Consider the following 13,526-nt stretch of genomic DNA (forward strand, 5'->3'; position numbering starts at 1 on the left):
TTTTTCCCTCCCTGTGTTCCCACCTTATTGAGTGTTAGCATCTGCATATTAGAACATTGGCCCTTTGGTTTTTGGGGATTGGCTTATTTCACTTAACATGATAATTTCCAGTTCCATCCATTTACCAGCAAGTGCTATTTCATTCTTCTTTATGGCTGGGAATATTCCATTGTGTATATATACCACATTTTCTTGATCCATACATCTGTTTAGGGCACCTAGGTTGGTTCCATAAGCTTAGCTATTGAGAATTGAGCTGCTATAAACATGCTATAGTATGCTGATTTTTTTTTTCCCCCCTGGGTACTGGGGATTGAACTCTGGGCCCCTTAACTACTGAGCCACATCCCCAGCCCTTTTTATATTTTATGTAGAGATAGGATCTCACTGAGTTGCTTAGGGCCTCACTAAGTTGCTGAGGCTGGCTTTGAATTCACAATCCTCCTGCCTCAACCTCCTGAGCCACTGGGATTGTGTACACCACTATGTCCGGCTATAGTATACTGATTTTAAGTCCTTTGGGAGTATGCTGAGGAGTGGGATAATTAGGTCAAATGGTGGTTCCATCCCAAGTTTTCTGAGGAATCTCCATACTGTTTTCCAGACAGGTTGTACCAATTTGCCGTCCTACCAACAACGTATAAGCGTACCTCACAAACATTTATTGTTAGTTGTATTCTTTTTTTTTTTTTTGGCCGGCGTGGGGGTGCTGGGGATTGAACCCAGGGCCTTGTACTTGCAAGGCAAGCACTCTACCAACTGAGCTATATCCCCAGCCTGTTACTTGTATTCTTGATCATTGCCATTCTGCCTGGAGTGAGATGAAATCTCAGTTTAATTTTAATTTATATTTCTCAGAGAACTATTTCTAACTCTGAGGGCAGGAATAAGGAATCAGTTAGGGAGAGGCAGTTTTAAATCTTGAAAGGTTAAATGCAATAAATTAATATCACATGTGTTATAAAATAAGGAATTTGAATTACATTTTATTAAAGGATATTAGGATTGTCAGTGTTCTTTATTTAGTGTCTCATCTCTAAACATAATGCAATTTTCCTTGTTTTCATGAATCAATAAGATGTGTCTGTCAGACATCTTACTATAGACTTCTGTTTTATTTTTAAAGTGGGAACAGATGAATCCCAGGAGAGCAGCATGACAGATGCAGATGACACACAACTTCATGCAGCTGAAAGTGATGAATTTTAACTTCTGGAACTCAGACTTTTACAACTGGATGTGTGACCAGTGCTGACATGTTTATTGTCCCTCCGTATACCGAGTCTTCACTCTTGAGCCGGCATTGTCATCATCCATCATTTATACCATAAGTGTGCCACTTTCATTGGACCCTGACTGTATACAGAATGAAAGGCAGTGCAATATTTAGCTGCTAACAAGACTGGCTCTTTTACCAGTATGAATGACAATTTAGGGGGGTAGGGTGGGGAACTTTCTTTTCTTTTTTCTTTAATCTCCCTTAGTTGCAAAGCTATCATGGAAGGAAGAGTTATGTTTTATCTTGAAGGAACCATTAGACATGGAAAATAGTGATGAACCAGAATTTCTTGGTCGTTTTTCCAAATATTTGTTTTTATTTGGTTCTGTTCCTGATAAACAGAGTGACTGACCTTCATTTCTAGGTTCTTCAAGAATGGTGTTAGCAAGTGCCAGATGGAACAATAAAAGACATTGCCTATAACAGAGTAACTTGATTGCCAAGGAATGTAAATTACCTTAAACTTGCAGTGTCTCCTATGAACAAATATAATGGGCATATTGGGACTGGTATGTAGGAATCAAATAACCCTCCCTACAATGTACACTTATTCTTGGCAAGAATGCTTTAATGTCTAACCAAGAATTTTAATTTATTCATCTTGCTTCAAAGTGTTGATCATTGTTGTCTTAGTATTGCAAACTTTAAAATTGGTCCTTACCATATTGCCTCATCTCTTTGAGCTCTGTGGGATCACCTTTAACATTCAGAGATGGTAGAGTGGTTCCCCACTGAAAAGCCAAAACAAGGCCCTTAATGACCACTTAGTTCACCATGAGAATCAGTATGAGAACACTAAAGAGAGACTTTAAGAGATCATGATAGTGAAAGCCTTAATACAATCATAATTGTACCATAACCTTGAATATACATTTGTTCAAGACAGTGTCCCTTTGACTTTTCTAAGTGTTTAAGCAGAGTGCAAGAATGTGTGGTTACCTTTGTTGAAGTCATTTCCATTCTTTTCAGCTCTCTGCTTCAGATTATTTTTGGTAGCGTGAGTCACCAAAACTTTTACTAAGAGTAATTGGGTTTAGAATATTGGAATTTTTAGCTTGGGGGAAGAAAATTCTGATGAAGGAGACAGGTTCTCTTCCTGAGTTCGTCATAACATGGGTTGGTGTCTTTGGGGAATGGCCACAATTTTAAAGATCTAATTATGCATATAAAATGGGAATTATTGGAATTTCACAGTAACAGATTTAAACAGTCTTAAATTGTGTATCTCCTTTATTGTAATGTATTGAAATTTTTAGGAAAACTTTAGTTGTTAACATTTTATTTAGTGCCAATGTCAGAATATAACAAATTATAGTTTCTTATGAATGGCAGGCCTACCGTTATTATTTTGGATTATTTGATGAAGGACAAACTTACCTACTGGTTACCTGTATTTGTTAGTCAAGCTGTGAAAATAAGGTGAATTACAAAAGATGTGAAAATAATTTTAGCTTATAGACTCAGTAATTTTCTGTCATTTACTATTAATCTCACCAAACATGGATTAGATACCATTATAAATTAATTCAAGTCAACTCTTGGATTAGGTTTTAGGTGCGAGAGGAGCATTTAACAAAATTTCCTACCTAAATCTATATATGTGTGCTATCTAAAAAGTAATTTAAAAGGAAAAGGAAAGGTTGGGAATAAATGAATATCATTAAAAATTCCCAAAGGCTAGCACTTGGATTCCAACAAATATTCCATTTTATTATCCATTAGTTCTGTAATGTTTATTTTTAGATTCTTTTTTTTTTTTTTTATTGGCAAATCATAAGCCAGCTATATAACAGTATCAGATGTAGAATTTCATAGAAGGCTTCAGCCTGAGTTAGAAAGCCTGGAAAAAGCTAAGCTCAGAACATAACTTGCTAAAATATAATCTTTTTGTAGTACGAATTTATGTACTGGGCCAGAGAGACTTTCTGGTACTGATTTTCAGACCAAGAATAAAAGGATAGCTATGGAAGGCACACCATGGCAATAGCTGGCTGAGGGACACTTTTGGTCTGCACGTGACCTGATTTTATTTTTCTTTATATGCTTACTTTTAAAGTAATTTTGGTATTCAAAGCCTTATTTCCTACCTAGTAACTATTTCTTGCTCTTTTCCTTTCTTTCTTTCTTTTTTTCCCATAGAATGGGGATCATAGAACCAGAAGAAGAAACATATTTTGGCCCAGCAAAATGTTTTCTGTCAATTTCGGAAGTTACTTTGAAGGAAATTAAAAATACTAAGTACTTTGACATCCTTTTTTTCAGTTTAAGCTTTTCACACACACACACACACACACACACACACACACACACTCACACTCACACTTTTGTTCAGAAATTATCTTGTGGCATCAGATTTTTTTTCCCCATGGAAATGGTTACTACTCTGGAATTTTAGAAGGTTGAATATTTTTTCAAATGAGCAATGGTACTAAAAATAATGAAAGGTGGTCCCTACTTTTTCTGTATTTCATTACTTTAAAAGTTTTTATTTTTTTCATAAACTGCAAGTAACGTTTGAACCATGCTGCTGTTGTACCTTAAACAAAAACTCAGTGATAAACCAGTATTTAGTCTATTAAAAATACTCTTTTGGAAGAAAACAGTTTCAAAGTCTCTGATTAGCCAGAGTATAGTGTGGGTCTTCACTGAGAAATCTGTTGACCTGTTTTCTTTGTGAAAACCTGGGAAAATGCAAGTGTGGGTGTGATGTGTGTGTTCTATTTGCATTGAAACAATGTAATTTTGTGTCTTCTTTTTGCTTTTCCTGACTTATTTCAGAAATTGTACAGTCTTGGGGGGGAAAAGTCTTTTCTGTTAATATATTTGCAGTTCATTAAAGGATATGGAAAATCCAAATAAATTACTTTTGAAAGCAATTTATAATCAAGTTGTTAAAACTATAGAAGAGCTGTGCCATCTGTATTTTTATAGTAAGACACAGCAAAATAGTATGAAATATTAGATTCATGTTCTACAAAAGTCTAGGGCAGTGTTTCTCTAATTTTTATTTTTTACTTATATTCTCTTTTAATATATATGAATATATTTTTAAAGTCCATACCCTTTTTTAGCATTATTTGGAATTTCAAAATAAATATTATAACAAAAAACAGTGGTAATTTTTAGAATATATTTTTTCAAACTATAGAACCTCCTTACCAGCAGCTGCAACTTTGCAAGTCAACTGCTTACTCTTTGATCATGTGATTTCTGAAATTCCGCTAAAAGGGACACAAAACTTTTTTGTTCCAGTTAAAATCTGTTTAAAAAAAAAATCAGGATCTAGGAGAAGTAAAATATGTAAACCAAGTTTTACTGTTTTACTCTGGTTTGAAATCTTATTTATCTGTTTGTCTATTTTGGTATCTTAGAGACTATCTAAAGAACTGAAGACTTTATTCAGACTTGGAGTTAGAACCAGAGAGTAACACACAGTATGAACCAAACAGATTCAGGAAACAACTCAGACTTCATAATCTTCCCTAGCACCTGCCATTTATGGTCAGCTAACCAAAGATAAATAGCTTAGACATGGGATTTTTCTTTGACTGGCTTACCTGCTAATCGATGGCTCATGAATGTTCAATATGGGTTTTATTTTTCTTTTGAGTACAAACTGCGTTAAATAGCTACGTTTAATGGCATTGCTCTGCATACTGTGTTACTTGCTTTGTGGACAGAATTTTCCATCAAAACAATCTGGTAAGGTAGGTATTATTACATTTTACAAAAGAAAAGCTGAGATTCAACTATTAAATTATAGCTGGGTACTTCTATAATTAGTGTATGTTCAAAACCGTGTGTTTAGTTTTGGATCATTCCTCTGGATGATTTGAATTCTGTCAAACGTCAACTGTTAGATGTCTTCAGCACTTCTTTAAATAGTGCTAGTAGAATAATATCATAAAGCCCAGGTTTTACTGAGGAAACTATTATTGATCATATATTCAAATATATCATATACATGGTCTTTTGATGAAGCTCTGAGCTGTAACCTGTTTCTCTAGTCTACTCACACTAAAAAATGAAATTGTTTTCCCAGCATTATACAATAGTAAGTTTTAAATCTTTAATTTTCTTTAACTTTTTTTTTTTACCAGTTTCCCCTATCACAAATACTTCTTTTATCCTCGGCACTGCTTGTTCATGACCCTTACTAAAAACAATAAGGTAGACTTTTATTCAAAGGGAGCCATGGAGATAGGTATAGAGACTACCACAAAGAGATCTTACATAGGGGAGACAGATTGGACTCAACTCTTAACTCCAAAAATAATTACAGATTTGTATCCAGTGAGCAGAATGGGATCACTGTATGGAAAATTATTAAGAGTTCCAGGCACAATGGTGCACTTCTGCAATCCAGGTAATTCAGGAGGCTGAAGCTGGAGAATCGAAAGTTCAAGGCCAACTCCAACAACTTGGCGAAGCTGTCTCAGAAATAAGAAAGGCTGGAGATATAGTTCAGAGGTAGAACATTCCTGGATTCGGTCCCCAGCACCACGAAAGGAAGGAAAGAAGGAATGAAAAAGCAAACAAGAAAATTAAATCATTCAGGATAGAAGGGGGTAGGGGCTAAATTAACTGTAGGATTATTGCTGAAAGTCAGCCAAGTTGATGAGGTACCAAGAGTGGGGGAGTTTTGCTAAATTGATTTAGCAGAATTCTTGTTCAAATGGGATCCTACAAGGGGAGAGAGGGAAACCCAGGATCAGATCCAATCAGAAAGTACTTAGAGGACCCTGACTTCTGGTTATAGGGTAGACTTGGGTTTTTGTTTTTGTTTTTTTCTGGGGGTTGAACCCAGGAACCCTTAACCTGAGCCACATTCCCAGTTCTTTTATTTTTTTACTTTGAGGCAAGGTCTCACTAAGTTGCTTAGGGCCTTGCTAAGTTGCTGAGGCTGACTGAACTTTGAATCCTACCTCAGCCTCCCGAGCCCCTGGAGGTGGTAGATTAGTATAGGCATAGACCCCATCTCTAAATAAAGTACAAAAAAGGTCTGGGAATGTGGCTTAGTGGTTGAGTACCCCTGGATTCACACCCCAGTAGCAAAACAAACAAAAAAGAATGAAAACCAAGAAAACAGCCATAAAGCAGAAATCTTTTTTGTTTTGTTTTGTTTTTGATGTACTGGAGATCAAACCCAGGCAGGACCTCACACATGCTAAACCAACACTCTACCATTGAGTCCTTTTAATTTTATTTTGAAATGGTCTTACCAAGTTGCTGAGGTCTTCAATTTGCCATCCTCCTGCCTCAGCCTTTCAAGTAGCTGGGATTAAGGTGTGTGCTAACACACCCTGCTTTAATTTCTAGTTAATCTGCATAAAATACTTCACTTTGGGCTGGGTAGTATTCTTAAGGCCCTGAGTTTAATCCCTAGCACTGAAGAGGAACATAAAATTTTCTTTTTTCCTTTTTTATTGCCATTCTAGGAAATACTGATATTATATTGAACCATAGCAGCCACAATAACAACCATTCATTGTCTTATTCCCAATCTTAAAATTATTAATTTTGTCAAGTTGAGATTTGCTTTCAACTCAATACTATGTAAAGCCACTAATAATACAATATGTTACTTTTGGTAAACTCATTCATCTTCCCAACACTCAACTCCACTTCAGCTGCCATATATAATATTGTTATCACTTAAGACACCTCCTTTCTGTTGCTAGCTTTCAATGGTTTTCAACCTGACTAGGTGCTGAAAATGTATTTGTCTATTAAGAATGTTGAGACCTCAGGCTGGAGAATAATAGTAGTAGCCTAATTATGAATCTGTCTCATACCCGCCCCAAAAGAACCATAAAATAAAGTAGAACAAATAAAAAATACACATGAAGGCCGATGCCTTCATGACTAAAGTACTGCAACTTGTGAGTGTGGAGGGTGAGGAGAAGGACATTAAGACTCCGTGGGAGAGAACAGAAGGCAGTAGAGAACTTGAAGGAAGCACAGGAATCTCCAGAAAGAAAAGGTGAAACAAAAAATGGAAAATACTGAACACAGGTCAAACCTAGGTAGATCTTAGCCTTGGCTTGGGTGGACGGGGCTTGAAAATGTGGGACCAGGAGTGACAACTTCAGAGAAGCAGTGTTTCTGGCTAAAACCAGTTACAAGAAGTACTGAAAGGGAAAGGGGGAAATGTAAATCTCCAGAAGAAAGGGCAAAGCACACCAAACTTTCTCCCATCCCCACCGAAAAAATCTTCAATCTGCACAAAAGGGTCAGAACTGACAGATGAGAGCAAAGAAGTTTCCTTTAAAAAGCATATGAAGCCAGGCATAGTGGTACACGCCTGTGATCCCAGCAATTTGGGAGGCTGAAGCAAGATGATCACAAGTTCAAAGCCAGTCAACAATTTAGGGAAAGCCTGACCCTTTCTCAAAAAATAAAATGGGTCTGGGTATGGGCATGCATCCCTGTAATCCCAGTAGTTCTGGAAGCTGAAGCAGGAGGATTGTGAGTTCAAAGCCAGCCTCAGTAATTTAGTAAGGCCCTAAACAACTCAGCGAGATGCTGTCTCTAGGTGAAATATAAAAAAAGGGCTGGGGATGTGGCTCAGTGGTTAAGTACCCCTGGATTCAATTCCTCGTACCAAAAAGAAAATTGAAAAAGGAGTGGGGGGAGCATATGAGATGCCAGGCATAGTAATGCATGCCTGTAATCCTAACTACTTGGGATTCTGAGGTGGGAGGATTACATGAGACCAGCTTCAGCAACTTTGTAAAACCCTATCTCAAACAAAAAGGATTGGGGAATCTAGCTCAGTCATATAGTGCCCCTTGGTTTCAATCCTCAACCCAGAAAAAAAAAAAAAAAAAAAAACTGTGTGTGTGTGTGTGTGTGTGTGTGAGAGAGAGAGAGAGAGAGAGAGAAAGTAAAAAGTCACCTTAAGTTGGAAAAAAAACTGAAAAAAATGTTGATACAGGATTTAACTATAGTTTTGCACAGCACATAATAACACAAAGTCGAGACACAAGACCTTAATCCTGGCTTCTCAGGAAACTGAGGCAGGATTCCAAGTTCAAGGTCAGTCTAGGCAGCTTAGACCCTGTATAAAAATTAAGATTAAAAATGGGCTTGGGGAAGAGTGCTTGTCTAGCATGCACGAGGCCCTGGGTTCAATCTCCAGTAACACACACACACACACACAAGCAAATGGCAAGCTGAGAAGAAATACTTGAACATATATCATGTATGAAAGCAAACACTCTGAAGACATGTGATAGTGTGCTTCTTCACAGAACTTGGTTTTCAAATAAATATATTAAAATTTGCACAAAAGGTTAATATTTCTATGATACAAGCAAAAAACATACTATTTCTCACCCAACAGTGGCAAAAATTCAAAACTTTTTACATTTAATGAAACTATGGGGAAACAGACATAGCAGTCTCCATGGAGAGAATTTGGTCGTATCCAGCAAAACTCCATAGACAGGTACTCTAGGAATTTCCCCTAAAGAAACACCTTGATAATATGAAAATACAAATATATAAGTTTATTGCTTACTCTTTGTCAATGCCAATATTGGAAACATGAAGGTCCAAGAATAGGAAAGACAATTGGATAGACTGTAGTATACATACAAAGAAGTACTATGCAACTACAAGAGAAAAAATGAAGTTGATCTCTATGAACTGTTATCAACTAATTTCCAGGAAAAGTTAAAGAGCACAATACAAGGCAGCAGGCTATCTTTTGTATCAGAAAAAAAAAAGGGGGGGGGGAATAAAAATATATACATTTATCTGCTTATTTTTACGAAAAGAAATACTGGAAGAATAAACCCCAACATAATGAATTCATTTCCCCACAAGCATTGTCTCCATCTGTCTACTCCAAGTGAGGTCTGTGTGGATAGAGAAAATGCTGGAGATAGTACAGAATTCTCACAGCTCCCCACTACTGCCCTCATGCCTTCACTCCTCCACCCTGAAGTACATTCTCTTCCTTTTGAGACTCAGTAACTGCGAGATCCCATTTCCACTTCAACTCCATCATCCGCCAACCTTCATCCATTCCTACATGGTAAGTGATGGTTTGGACACCTAGATTTGTATCTTCCTTTCCATTGTCCTGGTTAGCTTATCTATGCCCCATCTTTCCTCAATCTCTTCAGCTCCAGTGACATGCCAGTCTAAGAAGACTCCCACCCATGACCATGCAAGAGTTTTCCAGGCCCTTAACCAAGTCCATCACTGAAACTCTAGCTCACAGAACTCAAATTTCTGTCCTATAGCCTTAGCTCTTCTCAGCTTTTTTGCTTCCTTCACTCCCATTTCCTCAGTTCTTTCATCCATCTCCTGGAGGCAAATTCCTATTAATCTTTCTTTAGAAAAAAAAAATTTTTTTTTGCAGTGTTGAGGTTTGAATGCAGATCCTTGTTTGTGTTAGCAAGTTCTCTACCACTGAGCTACACCCCTACCCCAGCATGTTTTTATTTTACTTTACTCCAAACCAGATTTAGCTTTGTGGTCACTTAAATTGGGAGTCATAACTAGAACACTTTGTGCGTGTGTGTGTGTGTGTGTGTGTGTGTGTGTGTGTGTGTACCAGGGATTGAACCCGGGGCACTTAACCACTGAACCCTTTTTATGTTTTTATTTTGAGACAGGGCCTCACTAAGTTGCTTAGGGACTCACTAAATTGCCGAGGCTGGCTTTGAACTTTCAATCCTCCTGCCTCAGTCCTGCTGGAATTACAGGTGTGCGCCACTTTGCCCAGCGAAATAAAATTTTAAATGCATAAAGCAAAACTCATACATTTAGCAAACTAGGAGGAAAATTGAACTTTCTCAAACTAACAAAGAAAAATCCACTACAGCATACTTAATAATGAAAGACTAAAAGTTTTTCTCCTAAGGTCACAAACAAAACAGGGATGTTCACTCTTGCCACTTCTATTCAACCCTGTACTAGAATTTCTAACCAGAGCAATTAGCGAGAAATATATATACAGATAGGAAAGGAAGAAATAAAACTATCTTTTTTGCATATAGCATGACATTGTCTGTAGTATATCCTAAGGAATCCAAAATGTTGTTCGAACTAGAAGCTCTTGCTGGGCACGGTGGTACATACCTGTAATCGCAGTGGCTCAGGAGGCTGGAGCAGGAGGATTGAGAGTTCAAAGCCAGCCTCAGCAACAGTGAGGCTCTAAGCAACTCAGTGAAACCCTGTCTCTAAATAAAATACAAAATAGGGCTGGGGATGTGGCTCAGTAGTCAAGTACCTCTGGTTGAGTTAAATCCCTAATCCCTGGTAAACCCCCGCCCCCCCAAAAAAGAACTAAAAGCTCTTTCATTTTTGTTTTGTTTTTGTAGTGCTAAGGATCAAATCCAGGGCCTAGTACATGGTAGGTAAGCACACTACTGAGCTATTCCCTGTTAGAACTAAGGAACAAGTTCAGCAAAGTTGTAGGACACAAGATCAACACTCAAAAATTAATTGTATTTCTACACATTCACAATGAGAAATCTGAAAATGAAATTCAAACAATTATATTTACATTACAGCAAAAACGAAAGCAAAACAAGAATAAATTTTGCCAAAATATTAGGCATTTTTCTTATTAACTTATTTGATTTCAAAAGAACTCACACCAAAATAAGACAAGATACAATATCAAGACACAAAAGTCAGTTGTAGGGCTGGGGTTGTGGCTCAGGGTAGAGTGCTTGCCTAGCATGTGTGAGGCACTGGGTTTGATCCTCAGCACCACATAACAATAAATAAGTGGCATTATGTCTGTTTACAAGTAAAAAAATACTTACAAAAAAAGTCTGTTGTATATCTCTACTGTTCGTACACTTGTCTGATATCTTGGTTTTTTTACAATAAGATGAGTGAATTAGAGTTGACATGTATGGGAAAATGCTAATTATTAGATAACATCGAGTACACTTTAACTCCTTAAATTCTATGGGGTAACGTACTTAAACATTATTAGTGTTTTCATAGGTTGGTAAATAAAAAGGGTTTAAAATTGCTTTGTGTCATCACTAAACTAAAAACAAGTTTACTAAGAGTTATGTCCTAACATACTAAGAGTTATGTCCTAACAATTCTATAGTAATTTATCTAAATTCAGAAATTTCATAACAGTTGTTTCAGAATGTGAACAAAAAGGGGTCAACAGATAGAAAAGGATTTTTCTGGGGACATCAATGACATTAAGAGTTAAATGTTGTGTTTACATTCCTGATAACCTAGACAATGTAGAATTTCCCAAATAAAGGCCTTGTCCTTTCCAGCCTATGTTAGGCCTTGTTATGGGAAAAATTTCTCAGTTCTTCCACCTCCTAGTGAGGGATTATTGGCTTCTGTCATCTTCATGATATTCATTGACATGTTTGAGATTTTGCAACATTTATTTTGTATTAATCTCATTTCAGTACTCATGTCTTTTTGTTCTTCTCTCATAGAAGCATCCACCCCCAGATGCCTTTACAACCTGCTCTTCCCCAGCCAGACTTCTAAAATTGACCCAATTTTTAAAAAGGGAACTCCAAACTGCTTGCCCCACGCTGCCTGCTTCCAGCTCAAAGCAGCCAGAGTGGTGGTCTCCCCCTTTCCCTACAGCAGTAAGGAGTTCCTAAAACTAGAGGGGGGAATGAAGCCAGGATTGGGGACAGGCAGTTAGTGTAGAAATAGGGGATCGGCCAAATAGAGGAAATGAAGTCCATGAAAGCCATCTGCCTCTGGAAGTCTGGAAGTTGGGGACTGCCCCTGGGAGAATGGAATGTCAAGGATCTTCGGAGCCCATTGATTACCAAATTTCCCAGCCCTTATCAAGGACTGCAAGCAAGGAGTTGCTAATTAATGCCCCCTGGGCCTTTGCCTGACTAAATCACTTTGGCTCTCCCCCTGCCCCATCCGCTTCTTACTTTTTATATCTCACCTGCAAAACCAGGCCTAGGCAGGAAGGAGAGATAAGCGGGGAGAGAACTGGAGAACGAAAGATCTTCTTATAAAAACAAAAACAGGGAATATAATATAATATAATCTGCTCCCTGGCCCTTTATAGCTGCAGCCATTTCTCCGCCTCCCAATTTACAACCTAGCTTGTCAATCTGTGAACATCCTAGTGAGCTATTGGTTCATCAGTCAGCTAGCAAGTTTCCTTTTCAGTTATTGGTCCCTTGTTAGCCCATGGAATTCCACTGCTTAAAAATGGTTCCCACGCCATTTTCTCTCTCTCTCTCCTCCTCGCTTTCATGCTCTCTCCTCCTGGCTTTCACTCTCTTTCTTGCTCTCTCTCTCTCTCTCTCTCTCTCTCTCTTCCTCTCATTTTCTCTCTTACCCTGCAGGGAGACACTCTGCCTCTTTGCTTAATAAACTCTCTTATGTGAATTCCCACGTCTGGAGTGGTTTCTGGGTTCTTACATCTACACTGGCAATGAACAATCCAAAAATAAAATTAAGAAAACAATAACATGATAGCATTAAAAAGAACAAAACACAGCTGGACATGGTGGTGCATGCCTGTAATCCCAGCAACTTGGGAGGCTGAGGCAGGAGGAGCATGAGTTCTAAACCACCTTGCATCTTAGCAAGACTCTAAGCAACTCAGTGAGACCCTGTCTCAAAGTAAAAATATCAAAAAGGGCTGGAGATGTGGCTCAGCAGTTAAGTACCCCTGGGTTCAATCTTCAGTACCATGTCCCACCAAAAAAAAAAAAAAAAAAAAAAAAAAAAAAAATCAGAATACTTAAGAATAAATTTAACTCAGAGATGCAAGAGTCTATACAATGAAAATTACGAAGCATTGTTGAAAGAATTTAAAGTCAACTTAAATACATGAAAAGACATGCTGTGTTTATGAATTAGAAGTTGTGTTAGTCAGTTTTTCAGCCATGAATTGAAAAACCTGAGGAAAACAATTTAAAGGAGGAAATTTTTAGTCTGGTTCATGGTTTCAGAGGTCTCAGCCCATGATCAGCTGGCTCCATTGCTTTTAGGTCTGTAAAGAGGCAGAAACATCATGTTGGAAGGTGGTGAGAACCACCATTCTAGATTAATCTCTTCTGGTTTCCTCTCTGGAGTTCCATGCTTTAGCCACATGGAGCTATCCAGTTTCTGGAAAATTCCTTCTGGAATTTGCACATGCTATTCCACACCCCCTTACCATCTCTGGCATATTGGCTTCACCTTCTTTTGTCTCTCTTCCCCACTTTATTTATTTATTTATTTATATTTTAGTTGTAGATGGACACAATACCTTTATTTTATTTAT

General features: G+C 37.7%; 1 protein-coding gene across 5 annotated transcripts in view; it reads left to right on the plus strand.

Moving 5' to 3' along the window:
• The window catches only part of Cdc27 (cell division cycle 27), a 56,251-nt gene extending 50,984 nt beyond the window's left edge, over positions 1–5,267 (plus strand). For 3 of the 5 annotated variants that reach the window (XM_047544705.1, XM_047544706.1, XM_047544709.1), the window contains one exon: positions 1,127–5,267. In XM_047544705.1, coding sequence (XP_047400661.1) covers positions 1,127–1,209 — 83 coding nt within the window. In that variant the 3' untranslated portion in view covers positions 1,210–5,267. The remainder of the gene's footprint in view (positions 1–1,126) is intronic. The other 2 variants (XM_047544707.1, XM_047544708.1) reach the window with 1 other exon arrangement.
• The last annotated feature ends 8,259 nt before the right edge of the window (positions 5,268–13,526 follow it).

The sequence above is a fragment of the Sciurus carolinensis genome, chromosome 3, assembly GCF_902686445.1.
Source record: "Sciurus carolinensis chromosome 3, mSciCar1.2, whole genome shotgun sequence".
Classification (NCBI taxonomy): Eukaryota; Metazoa; Chordata; class Mammalia; order Rodentia; family Sciuridae; genus Sciurus; species Sciurus carolinensis.